The 18,642-nt window shown below is 41.8% G+C and overlaps 1 protein-coding gene across 1 annotated transcript in view; it reads left to right on the forward strand.

Annotated features, from left to right (window-relative positions):
• LOC106805455 overlaps positions 1-17,617 on the forward strand; it is a 108,214-nt gene extending 90,597 nt beyond the window's left edge. Inside the window, exons 13-20 of the mRNA XM_014807431.1 lie at positions 399-545; positions 2,570-2,689; positions 13,366-13,530; positions 14,228-14,359; positions 15,688-15,824; positions 16,131-16,219; positions 16,534-16,723; positions 17,268-17,617. Of these exons, the coding sequence (XP_014662917.1) occupies positions 399-545; positions 2,570-2,689; positions 13,366-13,530; positions 14,228-14,359; positions 15,688-15,824; positions 16,131-16,219; positions 16,534-16,723; positions 17,268-17,375 (1,088 nt within the window). The 3' untranslated portion in view covers positions 17,376-17,617. The remainder of the gene's footprint in view (positions 1-398; positions 546-2,569; positions 2,690-13,365; positions 13,531-14,227; positions 14,360-15,687; positions 15,825-16,130; positions 16,220-16,533; positions 16,724-17,267) is intronic.
• The last annotated feature ends 1,025 nt before the right edge of the window (positions 17,618-18,642 follow it).

Below are 18,642 nucleotides of genomic sequence, written 5' to 3' on the forward strand. Positions count from 1 at the left end.
GTCTTAGATATGTCACCGATATGTACCATTCTGTCAACCAGATGTCGTTGTGGTAGCTCCAGTATGTATTCATCAGACGACCGCTTCTCGCAGTGATCTAGGCGTGTGTTCCAATCAAAAACATGTCTCAGATTTGTAAAGATCTGCAGCTTTGACGCCAACATGACTCCGTGCTGTTCATGATATATCTCTCTCAGTCTTACAATATATCTCAAATGTGTCTTAAACGTCTACCGATGTGTAACCTCGATTAACTTGCATTAGATGAGTCGCTAGTACCACCACTTGTCCAACCACTTGTCCTGCTACCGTCTCGAACTGTCTCGCATACACAACACGTCACACTCTTTACTTTTCTGGGCTCTGCTTCTCTGATATGTAAGCTTTTGATTCTGCAGCTCAAGTGGATCCCGTCTATGAACTACTTAAGAGTGCTAGCGGTATGCGCGGATCCAGCAAGCCTGATTCCGAGTCGACCTCCAACGAAGCGATTAGCAGCTCTTCCCTCAAAAGCCCAGATGTGCGGCTAGCTAGTCCCTCATCAGGTATACCTATGAAATTTTCGCATTTCGCTATAGTAGGTAGCTGTGTGATACTCTTGTTCATTGACTCGCTTCTGAGACTTTAGTTGTGTTTCAGTTTCACACGGACTCGCGTGGTCACTCAAACGCCTGTGTGGATCTAGGCGTAATTTATGATAGGATGAACGCGTCCAGCATCCTCATTGAATTAAGCAGCATATGTGTTATCGTGTTTCTGGGCAAACCGATGTATTTATATGGCTAAATGATACACCTAGTACACTTATATTTGTCATTGAGGTGTTGTGAACCCCGTCTACGGGTGTAAATTCCGTTGCTTCCATGCTACAAGTGAATATACAAAAGTACTAAAGGAATATAGTCTATAGAAGGGTGCACAGCCAGGTGAAACCTCGCAGCTCTTTTTCTCCAGCTCGCGCTTAAATGTGATGTGACGTGTTTAATCGGTCTCTCTTTCAATGTAATGAAATCCAATACTCCGGAAAGAATATATCAGGAAATATATATAATCAGGAAATTACATATCTCTGGAAAGAATTATAGTCCCTGCGGTTTATTTTCCGAGATACACATAGTGCTTCTAGGAATTACCACAGAACAGATTTGTGGGGGAATGAATGTGGAATTATTCCTTTGGACTATATCTATGTTGTTCAACGGCAAAAAACTCACAACTGGTTTAACGTTCTACCGCGACCCCAAAATAATGTCAAATAGCCATCCTCCGCTAAATAAACTAAAGGTTCCATGGACGTCGTTAACTTCCTGCATAGCTATTGAACGGTTTAGTCAGGGAAGCCAGTGAAGAAAGTGCCGGGTTTGCTGTGGTTTTGGCGAATCTATCGTTTTGTAGGCTACTATAACATCTCTGTTTTTTACTACCATAAAACGGAATAATAATTATCAACATGGAAAAATACGATATGAGTTTGTTGTAAATATGTAAAAATATAATATTATTGTAAACTATGCACACAGTCAGCATTTGTATGTGCAGAGAGGAGAGGAGGTGGGTGGTTGGTTTTGTTTGTGAGTGATTATACTGCTTGCATCTCCGGTTCCCTCTGTTTCTAAAACCAACATTTCTCGTTGGCGTAGTGTTGTTACTGTTTAACAGCTTTTCACCAGATCCCATCGTCGTTTGCGGTGTGCTTTCTCCCAGTGTACCAGATAATTCCAGACCTACAGTACGGAGTATATCGTTATATTGCTATGGCATACTAAAAAAAGGAAAAGGAAATTCCTTCCATTGTTCTAATGATGTCCATAGATCGTTGCATAATTATTACATTTAACTTTGTTATAATTATTACGTATTACGGATTTTCTATCACATTACTTCAACAAACTAATCATCTTTGTATGTAATACTGTAGATTTGGATTCGGCGATTTAAAAACTATACCATCGTATTTAACAAATTTACACCGTATACGGCTAACCTCTGTTTGTGTGACCCAAATACATATGCTTTTCGTTATGCTATAATATGTACTCTTCACTCGGTTCTAACAAACAGAACAACGGTAGAACAGGGATGCGATGCTGTCGGTCTGGCCCCTGGATATCGCACAGTCTATACCATGTCGTATATACATACCCAAGATGTTATGCGCCGTATATGCGATGCGCCTAGTATCTCCGTGAGAGTGAAATGTGTGTAGTTGAATATGGTGGCCTGGATGGCTATCTGATAATCATATTCCAAGCTAGCATATTTCGGATTATCAGAGACAAAAAAAAAACAACAGAATTAGTGATAATCATGTCCCCCAGCGTTTAGTGACGATAGTCCTGTCTCGGTCGCCACACGTTTCACGTCACATTCGTTACAGGTAAAAAACGTGGTCCGTGGTCCTCTACAAAACTTCCTACGAATCAGAATCTCCCCTCCCTCACCCACACCATCCAACCCTTTGGAGTCAGTCTGCTCCCCAGAGTCTCCTCCCCAGAGTGTGTTTTACTCATCTATCGGCCACTTCCGTGCCATTACCGAGTTACTTACAATGCCTGGCGGGGAATTTCAGGTCGGAGAAGGCGGCCGCGCCTCGTTAAGCAACATACGATAGCCGGGGAGTACGCACCGCAGACTGAGGGGAACTACACGCCGATCGACATGAAAACCAGCTCGAATCCGAACGTGTCTTGTAATTGCCAGCCATTTGTTTCTATCTACGTCCGTTCGTAACCCGATTCCCCGTCAAACTAACACGCATGAATTTTCACTTATAGGTGCGGATCGTGTAACAACCGCGTGACCTTGCAGGCTGTGAACACCCACTAACATAGACAGTCTTTGTTTCTTCCGTATAGGCTAGAATTCGGTATAGGCTTCCGGTATATGCTAGAAAATCATAATTATTATTGCCTAATAAAAACTAACTCATCACATTTCTCTATGATGTTTAGCACCTCTGAATTCAACTTCGTTTTATCCTTGTACTAACGTGGAAGTAACTTGAAGGTGCCGTATCCTGGAATGCATGCCCCACTTACAAATTAATTAGCCTGCCTACTACTGCATGACAGATTCACTCTGATTTCCTCTGTCTGAGCACGCCATGTTACAACAGGAAATGTCGCTATAGATACGTTCTTCGTTTTTCTTGCGTAAACACTACTCGGAATCCGTTTAACCCGTAGGTGTCACTGGAATTGGCCATGGGAACACATCATCTTAAATTGCGTTCGAGAATAATTATCGTAGAAAATATGGTAGATGTATTTTACTGCTGATAGCATAAGTCTATTTATCGTTAATCTTACCACTCCCTATCGTAGTGAATAGTTTATTGCTAGTGAACAAATCCGCATTGACCTTTCCCATATGCTCTAAGCGTACGCCATTGAAGAATCATTAAAACATCAAGAGAAAAATAATACAATGTTAATATTCTCCCGATTATATGCATACATATTTCTATATTAACATATTATATAGGCTTATATTCTCCAGGCTACGAAGATGGCAATATTTTGTAATATTTTAAAATACTGGTCACGAGTTTGAGTAGAGAACTTAACATGCAAGCTGTATATATATATGTTATAATATATATATATATATATATATATATATATATATAGGTGTATTATAGAACATTATTATACTCTATTATATATATATGTTATATATATATAAATTATTACAGGTGAATAACACTGCAGAATGCCATTGCTCACATGCAATGACTACATAGGCCTAATACTCGTGTTTATATATGGTGTTTCACATAGAAATCGGTATATATATATATATATATATATATATATATATATATATATATATATAGTACAATTGTTGTGTCACAAAAGTTGTTATATTGTCGGATCGTGTCAGGTCGTAGCATGTTTATATCGTCGCAAGGGTTGACTATAATTTAGGTACGCTGATATTAACCAGTGGCATGTACATGTTAGAAATGACACTACTACACTACTGTGTATGTGTAATCCGAAACTTGGATTCCACTCCATGCACACTGATGCTGATAGACATGCAGCGTTTTTATTCTTTATTCGAACGTTCCAAACGAAAAGACATTCCAACAGCCGCGATATAAAACACAAATGTATGCTCTTCTATAGCCGCAAGGATATACGAGATAGCAACTTTGTCATCGGCTCTTGATAACGGCAAGATAATCAAGTATTTAGTGTAGGTTTTCTCAAAGCAAACAGTTTGTGAATAAGACAACCTCGGTCGACGAAACGCGGCTATCCATACTTGACCACGCCTGTCTGTTTTCCAACGTCCGGTACGCAGATCCGGAGATTTCGGCGAATATGACCCGTTTCATCCGTCAGTAGTCTATACCATGACCCCAACGACGATCATGGCCGCCTGGGCTCTACCCAGCTTCACCATCCTTCGCTATCTAAAGATTTTTCGCAGGAGGAGGATTCGTCGTTGCAGTGCACGGAACAGTGTAAATTCCGTTTTGTGTTGCTGTGTGTGCAGTTTGCTATTATATGCCCATCTCGTCGTCGTCATCGGCGGCGACGGCGGCGCTAACAAGCTTTCTGATTGCTCGTATGCTAACATCTTGGGTTCGGTTTTGAAGGCTTGAGTATTTCTAGAGTTTCAGACTTTCTACTGATGCCTCGTTTGCTCAGGTTTTCCTGAGACACTTTGCGTTGCATGCTTGCGGTCGTTTTCTATCTACGAATTTATCACTTCTAGCCGCTTTGCTGATTTCTGCTTGTAGAATGCGAGAATGTACGCAGATTATCGTTATGAAATCTGCTGAATGTGCAATTGTTTACACATGGCGCGTTGTTGTGTGAATCGTGGCAACAGTGATTTCGAAAGTAATTGAGTGTTTGCTTACTAATACACGCTTTCGTTGCTGTTAACTCCTCCGCGGAATGCTGCGCATTAAACGGATGTTAGCTGCAAAGGGTAATCAAATACCGAATGTACTATTTAAATTTTAAATCGTGATAACATTAAAGATGAATTCTTTCTTTAGACTCGTACTAACCCTAGTGGCTCAGCGTTGGTTGTCGTACGGACATCGCGCATGCGTCGTGGCGAACGGGCAGCGTTTGAATCGAGCCACGTATACATACATATCCATTAAAGCATTGCTTTACTTTGTTACCATTTTCCGTCTAGCCCGCACAGCCCAACAAGAGGTCGTCGCCAAAAATTAAACATACGCATGAAAAGCTTCTCTCTCGACAAACCTAATAGCAAGGATCACTTGCGACAGCGTCATCGGTGGGGGTCGTCCCTCGTGAGCTACTGTAAATATCAGCAAGAGTTAATAATACCTAGGTATTATTAGCTCTTGATATCAGCCTGTGTACAAGCACAGTCGTCGTGTGTCACGTATCCTGTGTTTTCCGCTGTGTGTATGCATGAATGGTGGTCGATGTAGCGCTTATACGTGTATCTATCTCTCTGTATTTGTCTATTTAAATGACCCGACAACGACCGCATATACACGCACCCGTACAAGCGTACGTACAGGGGAACGCTCGCACGCACGCACACATGGCTCCTACATACGCAGCAGCACGCCACGCGCACCACGTACACGCACACACGCTAGTTCTATAGGTGGTTGCAAACTGTGCATGGTCAGTGTGAATCTAGCAACATCGTTCACCAGTTCAGTTGTTGAAGGTAGAACCAATCTTGCCCATACGAAACTAATGTCTGGTGATTGCAGCAATGCGTTTCGCTGCAATTCTTTGCACTCAGTTTGCTTTAGTGTTAAATACATAACAGCGTATGTTTGAGAACGTATCGCTACAACAGCAATAACCGCATGTGAAATAGGAAAGATTTTAGGGGTTATCCACTACAATTAAACAATTACTATGGTGGTCTGTCTGAAAGCCAGTTGTAAGCGTAATCCCTCAAGTTACTATCAAGTTACCAAACATATTTTCACTATAGCATAATTTATAAACAAGCCTCAACATAAGCAACAATTGTAATACTCTATTTCTCGGGCTACTTTGAATTCGTCGATGCACGTATGAAGCTATTGCTGACACACCTAGCTCGCCCAATACTATTAATTATTTACATCTATTCACAGGCAGTAGTAGTAAACAGCACTCGTGCATACTCGCAGTGCAATACTAGCGGACGGGAATCTATCTCGTACTCTGTACGTGTTTTGTGTGCTGTCTCACTCACTCACTCACTCACTTACTCACTTACTCACTCACTCACTGCTTCTCTTCGTGGATCTATCCGTCGGTGATATATGTATAGATTTCTCACGTTGTGTGCGTACGTGGTGATCGTGGTGTTGCGCTTACTATACTTGCTTGGTGTTAAGGTGTACCGTGCACCGTTCTTGACCGTGTTTCAGTCTGTGATAGTTACCATGTACTAAAGCTAAACACCTGTAATAATGTCCAAGTATTCGTATGGCTACATTCTTATTTATCCAGCAAACACTTCCCAGTTTACCTAGCTCCGATAAGTTCACGTATGAAAATGACTTATTAAGATTTAAACACGTGATTCGAAAATCTAAACATATTCCGCTGCAATAGTGAAATCAACTCAAGTCAAAGTATAAACAGCGCATGTTGTCTTGTAGCCCCGACAGTCCCACCACGGTCAGCACAGCCGAGGAAGGTTGCAGCGTGCCAAAGGAGACTCATTAGATATCCCTGACGATACTGAAAAGTCGCTCAGTTCAGCATCGTCTGCTTCACCGCTAGGAGGCTCACCAGTGAGTCGCGGCTGAGCTCGAATACGTGTTTGTTTGTGGGTCCCTTATCTTCGCCATATAGACGTAAATGACGTAGTCGTTCAGTATTATGTAAATAATATGCGCGTCTGTCAAATTGTTCGCGTTCAAACACATCGATGACAGTCGAATCTTTTCCTGTGTTCTTCGTTGCGAATTATGCAGAATTTGTAAACATGGCCACCGCAACATTGCCACAACGCCCTGAAACTATAAACTGTCTATCAATTGTAGCTTGCGGCCACAATGCGTATGTCAGTCGATCGTCTGATCAGCTGACTTGTTTTCAGAAGTCTTACCAGAGGCAGGCTGCTCAAAGTCTATATGTGACGATCAGGGACTTCAAAGGCGAGGGCCGGCGTGACGAGATAGAATTCAGGTGATGAAAAACTGTTCTTGCACAAGAACACACACAAACACACACACCGCGCGCGCGCTGCATTGCATACACGGTGCTATCTCGTCTATTACATTATTTACATACGTTCACAAGTAATTGCAAGAATTCGATCCGTTATCAATGCGGCCCGCTTAATTATGATACAAGATGGCCGAAGGCTCGTGGAACTACTGCAAACAATGAAAACAAAGCGCAGCAATCTGTTCTTTACGAACAAAATAGCAAAAGCGATGACCGCAATAAATTATTTAATTATATAAAATTATTTTAATTGCAACCGTTATTTCTTATCTTACAGAAGTGGCAGTAAGGTGGTGGTGATGGACATGTCGGATGCAGAGTGGTGGCGGGGTCGGTGCAATGGTCAGCAGGGATACTTCCGGCTGGTTGCGGCTGTCGCATCTTTCCAGCGCGAGCGTGTGATGAAGGTTACTAAAAGCATACAGCTAAGCGACGGTGAATCGACTTAAGGCTGAGTCGTGAGCAGGTGCGTAATCACACACACGCGCACGCACGCACGCACCCACGCACGCACCACGCACGCACACGGACGCACGCACGCACGCACGCACACACACACACCACACACAACACACACACACACACACACACACACACACACACACACACCACACACAACAATATATATATATATATATTGTATGCAGCACTAGAGATGACGTTCTCGGGAAATTTTTCATTGCAAAATCGAATCGATAGAGATAGACCAAATTAGGTATAGAAATCGTTGCGCGCATGCATATAAATCTACCATAGAACCTAGGGAACAGGTAAGTATCCACAGAAAACGAAAACAAGAAGGAGCCCCTTGCCCCATAGACGCGTATTGTTTTGTCAGTAATATAAATATATCAGCCGCAGCTACGTTATAATAGAAGTATCTACAAAGGTCAAAGGACTTCAACCCGCTCCTGAAGAAATCACCGAGCATTTCATTCGCTCGCATTTAAAATCATTCTCATTCTACTTGCGAAGGTCAGAATATAGTCGCTATGAACTGCATTTTCGTTTGAAAGTAGCATAAGCGTGTCGAACACAAGAATCTATTGCAGATTGTGATTCAACTCGGTGAAGAGCGTGACGGAATATCAACGATTCGCGTCGGGGATAGAGAAACCACCTGCCCTTCACGCAACCTACGGGAGCTGTGGAGCACTTGAAGCACATGCCCGCGTCTCATCAGCCGAATACGTTCATGCATATAGTATCGCCGTACTGCTTCTATGTTTAAGGTTCACCTAGCCGCAGGCTACACAGCAGTATCAGACGTTGACTTCACTAAGTCTTGTCTTTATTGTAGAATGCCTTGAATTGCGCTTGGCAATTTTGTAACCGATTATGGTGTTTCGTTGTACATGCGCGCACGCGGGCACGTAGGTACGTTGTCACCTTTTGCACCTTGTCTGAATATGAAATCATATTTGCGAAGTCAAGTACCATAGCATGGTTTAAGCAGGATTCGGCTGCGAAAGCAAGTATGTTAGTTGCGTTATCCGTTTGCTTTCATAAACCAGCGCCCCGTATAACAATAACCAGAGTAATTCAGCGCCCTCTGTCGATCATGAGTTTACGAATAGGTCCTACTTTTTTCCGCACCGGATACCCTCCTTTTCACATATTTCCTGTCCCGGAGCATAGATCCTACTTTTTCCGCACCGGAGACCCTCCTTTTCACATATTTCCGGAGACCCTCCGTTTCACATATTTCCCGTCCCTGCGCAAATGTTCTACTTTTTTCCGCACGTTCCGGAGCCCCCCATTTTGATGTGCTGCGTTAGTACCGGAGCCCCCCAATTCCATCTCTCAAGTGGCACATACCTACCCTATTTGGTAGGGAGTGCCCCCCGGGCTACAACTGTTTTGAGGGCAGTAAATGTACAGGCTAGTAAGTGCCCTTGATTGACAGTTTCGTTGACCTTAGCTCATTATCTGTATTGTCGATGCCTCGACCACCATAGACTTTAAGTCTGAAAAGTCCAAGATTCAGCACAGACGGTGTACGAAAGCGTGTACGTTGCTAACTCTGCTCTCCCGAACGCTACTAGACGGCTAGTGCTTTTAGCCTTTAAGTCGATATTTCTTACTGAAACCGCGGCGCACCGTCTGTCTTGCTTTTTGAAAACTTCACATCCAGAGCGTTTATAATATATTTCTGAAGTTATTTTTGGGCACGGAGTCCTAAGCTTTGCTATTATAAACGATATATTTAGGCCTATGAATACAATATAGAAAGATTGAGCAGCCAGTTTGGAATACAGAAACGTATGCTATATAATAAGGTTCTAGTTCAAATGCAAGATTCAATGATGTAAGTATTATTTACTGGTGCTGTGTATAAAGCAATCTAAGGCTAGTAATTCTAACATATAGTTGAACGTTCTGAGCGACAGAAAATAATTATGGTAGCAATTTTGACATCATGGAATTCATTATGGAGTTGAATTGTCATTCCTATAATTCTCATTTATTGCACCTAGCAGCAAAGAGCACGACAATTCCGTTCTTAATTTATTACCTAACAATCTGCTCGATATGAAGCATGTCTTCACTACGAATGTTGCGCTATAACTTTTCAATTGCTCCCCCATTATTATTACGTAAACATACACGTTGGGCATTTCGTTTTCATTTCGTTTGCATTCATGTTGATGCTACACTGCTCAATAGATGGCGCTACATGCATATGAACTATGTGGAGTGTATAATAATAGACTATTATAGTCTATACCATACATATCTATATCTATATATCTATATATATATATACATGTCTATTATAGTATATATTATAGAATATAATAGTCTATTATTTTACACTCCTGATAGGTCTACTTGTAATGCCCTATCGTACCGTACAGTACCGACCCTACTTTACCATACACATGATACGCAATTAAACCAGTAACAAAGTTAGGTATATAGTGTCCGTCTATTTGCTCTTTCGGTATGAGGCGTCATTATAGAAGTAACTCGTGTAGATTGTAATACAGAGTGTTGAATTCATCAATATACTATATTATGTATAAAATATGTATACTAAAATATAGGCCGTTATGATATCCGCTCAACAGTCAACATACGTAACTTAATAAATGACCCGACCCCCACCATAATAATGTTCCCGTGTATATAATCTTTTAGCATATATATATATATATATATATATACATCCTATGTGTCATTAATAAAATGACATAGGCCTATGTCTCGCTCGAGGAAAATGCGTGCAGATAATTAAAATAGCAGTGAATTTGTTATCTTTCATGATTCACAAAACAGTCCATCTCGGACGACCGGGACATTGACACAATGTACAGCAATATACGTCATCGATCCTGATCTCTGAATAGGTCTCTCTAATTTCACTACGGTGACTGAATGATGATAGATATAATAATCTATAACAATTGTACAGTAGAAGACTTTCTTTGTAACCCGTCGCAGAGAGCTAAGACCACCCCAAGTCTCTCACCATAAATGAAATAGGTGTAAAGTGCTTCAGAACGTTTTTTTAATAAATAAGTCGATCTTACACTCTTGCAATGAATTTGCGATGCGTTCATTAACACGCATTACTACATTCAGTTGTGACGCGGTTATTATTTAAGTGATATTCTCTATTTTATTTTGGTTCGGCAATATTTGCTTTTGCTAATGGGTCGCCCATTTTGATTTGTTTAACTAACGAAATGTGATACCCTTTTTGTCAGTGATATTTTATTTCAGTACGTCAGCTGTTTGTTAAAACGTACTGATGGTCACTTTAATTATATGCATATATTAAAAAATGGTAAGCACTTATTTCTAGACAGAATGCTAGATTAGCGTTTCGTTAATGAAGCTCATCTATGATTTTACTTGTAAAGCGTGTTGGAGCAACGTTGCCGTCCCTTTTAACTATGGCGATACCAAGCAGTCATGGTTCCTACATACTACATAATACCTGTCATACTATGATCATATTAAGAACTAATAATACATATATTATTAGCTCTTGATCATAATTTTGTCATATATCAAAACTATACCAACTATTTCAGTGAATCGCTGCACGTCTGATCGTGAAGCCGCAATTTTCAGTAAACGGTTAAGCGCCTCCGTGTCCTAATTATTACAACTAACAATGATTCATTAGCCAGTGCTTTGATTTGTAATCGTGTGACGATTAACCTTCCCGTTCATAAAAGAAGGGACGGCAAAAATTGCCTGAGAAATGCTATTTGATTTAGCATACCATTTCGCAAAGATGTAAATATTGAATAAGCACGCAGTGCGTGCGTGGTAGTGGTCTCGTATGGTGCTGCTCCAGCAAGTTTTACAATGGCTCTCGGCAGTGGAAGAGAGTTAATTTAATCTTGCGTCTTCGTATATGCAGTTTGCATTGTTCAAAATGTTTGCATAAATGCTAAGCATATTACAGTGCTTACACAAATACTATAAACTAGATGTTTGTTCATATTACCATAGTTCTATGCATAATGTGTACAGTTTGGAATTGTAACTGTCGTTTATTTCTGGTTTGCATTAATTCGGCTTGACGCACATTTGCATAATGGTTAAAGAATATTCACGCACGATCACCATTGACGATTGCATTAGCCTTCGTGTGCTGCACTTCCTGTCGTTTCACCCTGGTGGTTGTGTTTTATCACTTCAGCTTACACCTTGTGAATATAGGGATAACAATAAGTATTGGATTCGCAGAAGTTACATCGATGCTTTTCCAAACCTTTTCGCACGATGTACATTACATTTTTACATTTGCATTATAACGTGTTGGTGCTGTTGGATTAGCGTGATGTATTATGGCGGTGAATGAGATTTATGCTGCTGTCAATCGTATATAAGAGTGTTTCGAGCTCGTCCTTTTCCTACAGCATCACCATTAACACGCATGCATCGCATCATCTAGATATATGAAATTTACAGTCAACGTATCCATGTAGTGCTCTATATATGTAGCCTGGCTGATAGAGAGATTGAAGTGCGTAGACAAAGAATGCAATATATTATGATGAAACGACATCCATGGAGAAAATGACGTGATATGGATCCGTGTGTGCAGTTGACTGCATGGTTATACATGCATCTGATGAAACGATAACTTGTTAATCGGTTACGTTATAACCGTATTAACCGTATATGAGCAACGACGTTGAGATGTATTTCCTGTTTACGGCAGTAATAATAAATTATTATTCGTTGTGAGTTTAATGTTACAAAACAGTTCGTATCGAATTTCTCACGATATCTATTTCAATCACGTCGTCGCTGATGGTTTGTGAATTGTGGTTCTTCCAGAGAGCTGATGGATTACAGCTCAGGACGTAGCGAGATTAAAGTATATTGTGGGGACATAATTTCTTGACCAAAATCAGGTCGTAACGGTTGTCGACATAGCTCAATTGGTGGGTTCCTGAAATAAACCGCGAATGGGATATGATTGGGTTAAATGGAGTCGGAATAATCCATTATTTTACGTTGATTTCAGGGTTAAATACTTCTATTACTCATATTCTTGGTGTTCATAATTTGTCGGGGAGAGCCCCCTTGCTGCCTCCCCCAACCACACCCGCAGGGGCAGTACGTGGCACCGCAGAGACGATTTTCATCATGCGCTGTTTAGAATACAATAATACATATTACAATATATATATATATATATATATATATATATATATATATATATATATATATATATATATACCAATTGTTGTGTTCACAAAAGTTGTTATATTGTCGGATCGTGTCAGGTCGTAGCATGTTTATATCGTCGCAAGGGTTAGACTATAATTTAGGTACGTGATATTAACCAGTGGCATGTACATGTTAGAAATGACACTACTACACTACTGTGTATGTGTAATCCGAAACTTGGATTCCACTCCATGTCACACTGATGCTGATAGACATGCAGCGTTTTTATTCTTTATTCGAACGTTCCAAACGAAAAGACATTCCAACAGCCGCGATATAAAACACAAAATGTATGCTCTTCTATAGCCGCAAGGATATACGAGATAGCAACTTTGTCATCGGCTCTTGATAACGGCAAGATAATCAAGTATTTAGTGTAGGTTTTCCCTCAAAGCAAACAGTTTGTGAATAAGACAACCTCGGTCGACGAAATCGCGGCTATCCATACTTGACCACGCCTGTCTGTTTTCCAACGTCCGGTACGCAGATCCTGGAGATTTCGGCGAATATGACCCGTTTCATCCGTCCAGTAGTCTATACCATGACCCCAACGACGATCATGGCCGCCTGGGCTCTACCCAGCTTCACCATCCTTCGCTATCTAAAGATTTTTCGCAGGAGGAGGATTCGTCGTTGCGTGCACGGGAACAGTGTAAATTCCGTTTTGTGTTGCTGTGTGTGCAGTTTGCTATTATATGCCCATCTCGTCGTCGTCATCGGCGGCGACGGCGGCGCTAACAAGCTTTCTGATTGCTCGTATGCTAACATCTTGGGTTCGGTTTTGAAGGCTTGAGTATTTCTAGAGTTTTCAGACTTTCTACTGATGCCTCGTTTGCTCAGGTTTTCCTGAGACACTTTGCGTTGCATGCTTGCGGTCGTTTTCTATCTACGAATTTATCACTTCTAGCCGCTTTGCTGATTTCTGCTTGTAGAATGCGGAGAATGTACGCAGATTATCGTTATGAAATCTGCTGAAATGTGCAATTGGTATTCACATGGCGCGTTGTTGTGTGAATCGTGGCAACAGTGATTTCGAAAGTAATTGAGTGTTTGCTTACTAATACACGCTTTCGTTGCTGTTAACTCCTCCGCGGAATGCTGCGCATTAAACGGATGTTAGCTGCAAAGGGGTAATCAAATACCGAATGTACTATTTAAATTTTAAATCGTGATAACATTAAAGATGAATTCTTCTTTTTAGACTCGGTACTAACCCTAGTGGCTCAGCGTTGGTTGTCGTACGGACATCGCGCATGCGTCGTGGGCGAACGGGCAGCGTTTGAATCGAGCCACGTATACATACATATCCATTAAAGCATTGCTTTACTTTGTTACCATTTCTCGTCTAGCCCCGCACAGCCCAACAAGAGGTCGTCGCCAAAAATTAAACATACGCATGAAAAGCTTCTCTCTCGACAACCCTAATAGCAAGGATCACTTGCGACACGTCATCGGTGGGGGTCGTCCCTCGTGCAGCTACTGTAAATATCAGCAAGAGTTAATAATACCTAGGTATTATTAGCTCTTGATATCAGCTGTGTACAAGCACAGTCGTCGTGTGTCACGTATCACTGTGTTTTCCGCTGTGTGTATGCATGAATGGTGGTCGATGTAGCGCTTATACGTGTATCTATCTCTCTGTATTTGTCTATTTAAATGACCCGACACGACCGCATATACACGCACCCGTACAAGCGTACGTACAGGGGAAACGCTCGCACGCACGCACACATGGCTCCTACATACGCACGCAGGCACGCACGCGCACACGTACACGCACACACGCTAGTTCTATAGGTGGTTGCAAACTGTGCATGGTCAGTGTGAATCTAGCAACATCGTTCACCAGTTCAGTTGTTGAAGGTAGAACCAATCTTGCCCATACGAAACTAATGTCTGGGTGATTGCAGCAATGCGTTTCGCTGCAAATTCTTTGCACTCAGTTTGCTTTAGTGTTAAATACATAACAGCGTATGTTTGAGAACGTATCGCTACAACAGCAATAACCGCATGTGAAATAGGAAAGATTTTAGGGGGTTATCCACTACAATTAAACAATTACTATGGTGGTCTGTCTGAAAGCCAGTTGTAACGGTAATCCCTCAAGTTACTATCAAGTTACCAAACATATTTTCACTATAGCATAATTTATAAACAAGCCTCAACATAAGCAACAATTGTAATACTCTATTTCTCGGGCTACTTTGAATTCGTCGATGCACGTATGAAGCTATTGCTGACACACCTAGCTCGCCCCAATACTATTAATTATTTCACATCTATTCACAGGCAGTAGTAGTAAACAGCACTCGTGCATACTCGCAGTGCAATACTAGCGGACGGGAATCTATCTCGTGACTCTGTACGTGTTTTGTGTGCTGTCTCACTCACTCACTCACTCACTTACTCACTTACTCACTCACTCACTGCTTCTCTTCGTGGATCTATCCGTCGGTGATATATGTATAGATTTCTCACGTTGTGTGCGTACGTGGTGATCGTGGTGTTGCGCTTACTTATACTTGCTTGGTGTTAAGGCGTGTACCGTGCACCGTTCTTGACCGTGTTCAGTCTGTGATAGTTACCATTGTACTAAAGCTAAACACCTGTAATAATGTCCAAGTATTCGTATGGCTACATTCTTATTTATCCAGCAAACACTTCGCAGTTTACCTAGCTCCGATAAGTTCACGTATGAAAAATGACTTATTAAGATTTAAACACGTGATTCGACAAATCTAAACATATTCCGCTGTCAATAGTGAAATCAACTCAAGTCAAAGTATGAACAGCGCATGTTGTCTTGTAGCCCCGGACAGTCCCACCCACGGTCAGCACAGCCGAGGAAGGTTGCAGCGTGCCAAAGGAGACTCATTAGATATCCCTGACGATACTGAAAAGTCGCTCAGTTCAGCATCGTCTGCTTCACCGCTAGGAGGCTCACCAGTGAGTCGCGGCTGAGCTCGAATACGTGTTTGTTTGTGGGTCCCTTATCTTCGCCATATAGACGTAAATGACGTAGTCGTTCAGTATTATGTAAATAATCTGCGCGTTCGTCAAATTGTTCGCGTTCAAACACATCGATGACAGTCGAATCTTTTCCTGTGTTCTTCTTTGCGAATTATGCAGAATTTGTAAACATGGCCACCGCAACATGGCCACAACGCCCTGAAACTATAAACTGTCTATCAATTGTAGCTTGCGGCCAAATGCGTATGTCAGTCGATCGTCTGATCAGCTGACTTGTTTCAGAAGTCTTACCAGAGGCAGGCTGCTCAAAGTCTATATGTGACGATCAGGGACTTCAAAGGCGAGGGCCGGCGTGACGAGATAGAATTCAGGTGATGAAATAACTGTTCTTGCACAAGAACACACACAAACACACACACGCGCGCGCGCTGCATTGCATACACGGGTGCTATCTCGTCTATTACATTATTTACATACGTTCACAAGTAATTGCAAGAATTCGATCCGTTATCAATGATGATATGATACAAGATGGCCGAAGGCTCGTGGAACTACTGCAAACAATGAAAACAAAGCGCAGCAATCTGTTCTTTACGAACAAAATAGCAAAAGCGATGACCGCAATAAATTATTTAATTATATAAAATTAATTTTAATTGCAACCGTTAATTTTCTTATCTTACAGAAGTGGCAGTAAGGTGGTGGTGATGGACATGTCGGATGCAGAGTGGTGGCGGGGTCGGTGCAATGGTCAGCAGGGATACTTCCCGGCTGGTTGCGCTGTCCGCATCTTTCCAGGCGAGCGTGTGATGAAGGTTACTAAAAGCATACAGCTAAGCGACGGTGGAATCGACTTAAGGCTGAGTCGTGAGCAGGTGCGTACCCACGCACGCACCCACGCACGCACACGGACGCACGCACGCACGCACGCACACACACACACACACACACACACACACACACACACACACACACACACACACATATATATATATATATATATATTGTATGCAGCACTAGAGATGACGTTCTCGGGAAATTTTTCATTGCAAAATCGAATCGATAGAGATAGACCAAATTAGGTATAGAAATCGTTGCGCGCATGCATATAAATCTACCATAGAACCTAGGGAACAGGTAAGTATCCACAGAAAACGAAAACAAGAAGGAGCCCCTTGCCCCATAGACGCGTATTGTTTTGTCAGTAATATAAATATATCAGCCGCAGCTACGTTATAATAGAAGTATCTACAAAGGTCAAAGGACTTCAACCCGCTCCTGAAGAAATCACCGAGCATTTCATTCGCTCGCATTTAAAATCATTCTCATTCTACTTGCGAAGGTCAGAATATAGTCGCTATGAACTGCATTTTCGTTTGAAAGTAGCATAAGCGTGTCGAACACAAGAATCTATTGCAGATTGTGATTCAACTCGGTGAAGAGCGTGACGGAATATCAACGATTCGCGTCGGGGATAGAGAAACCACCTGCCCTTCACGCAACCTACGGGAGCTGTGGAGCACTTGAAGCACATGCCCGCGTCTCATCAGCCGAATACGTTCATGCATATAGTATCGCCGTACTGCTTCTATGTTTAAGGTTCACCTAGCCGCAGGCTACACAGCAGTATCAGACGTTGACTTCACTAAGTCTTGTCTTTATTGTAGAATGCCTTGAATTGCGCTTGGCAATTTTGTAACCGATTATGGTGTTTCGTTGTACATGCGCGCACGCGGGCACGTAGGTACGTTGTCACCTTTTGCACCTTGGATGAATATGAAATCATATTTGCGAAGTCAAGTACCATAGCATGGTTTAAGCAGGATTCGGCTGCGAAAGCAAGTATGTTAGTTGCGTTATCCGTTTGCTTTCATAAACCAGCGCCCCGTATAACAATAACCAGAGTAATTCAGCGCCCTCTGTCGATCATGAGTTTACGAATAGGTCCTACTTTTTTCCGCACCGGATACCCTCCTTTTCACATATTTCCTGTCCCGGAGCATAGATCCTACTTTTTCCGCACCGGAGACCCTCCTTTTCACATATTTCCGGAGACCCTCCGTTTCACATATTTCCCGTCCCTGCGCAAATGTTCTACTTTTTTCCGCACGTTCCGGAGCCCCCCATTTTGATGTGCTGCGTTAGTACCGGAGCCCCCCAATTCCATCTCTCAAGTGGCACATACCTACCCTATTTGGTAGGGAGTGCCCCCCGGGCTACAACTGTTTTGAGGGCAGTAAATGTACAGGCTAGTAAGTGCCCTTGATTGACAGTTTCGTTGACCTTAGCTCATTATCTGTATTGTCGATGCCTCGACCACCATAGACTTTAAGTCTGAAAAGTCCAAGATTCAGCACAGACGGTGTACGAAAGCGTGTACGTTGCTAACTCTGCTCTCCCGAACGCTACTAGACGGCTAGTGCTTTTAGCCTTTAAGTCGATATTTCTTACTGAAACCGCGGCGCACCGTCTGTCTTGCTTTTTGAAAACTTCACATCCAGAGCGTTTATAATATATTTCTGAAGTTATTTTTGGGCACGGAGTCCTAAGCTTTGCTATTATAAACGATATATTTAGGCCTATGAATACAATATAGAAAGATTGAGCAGCCAGTTTGGAATACAGAAACGTATGCTATATAATAAGGTTCTAGTTCAAATGCAAGATTCAATGATGTAAGTATTATTTACTGGTGCTGTGTATAAAGCAATCTAAGGCTAGTAATTCTAACATATAGTTGAACGTTCTGAGCGACAGAAAATAATTATGGTAGCAATTTTGACATCATGGAATT

The sequence above is a fragment of the Priapulus caudatus genome, unplaced genomic scaffold (genome assembly GCF_000485595.1).
Source record: "Priapulus caudatus unplaced genomic scaffold, Priapulus_caudatus-5.0.1 Scaffold0, whole genome shotgun sequence".
Taxonomy (NCBI): domain Eukaryota; kingdom Metazoa; phylum Priapulida; class Priapulimorpha; order Priapulimorphida; family Priapulidae; genus Priapulus; species Priapulus caudatus.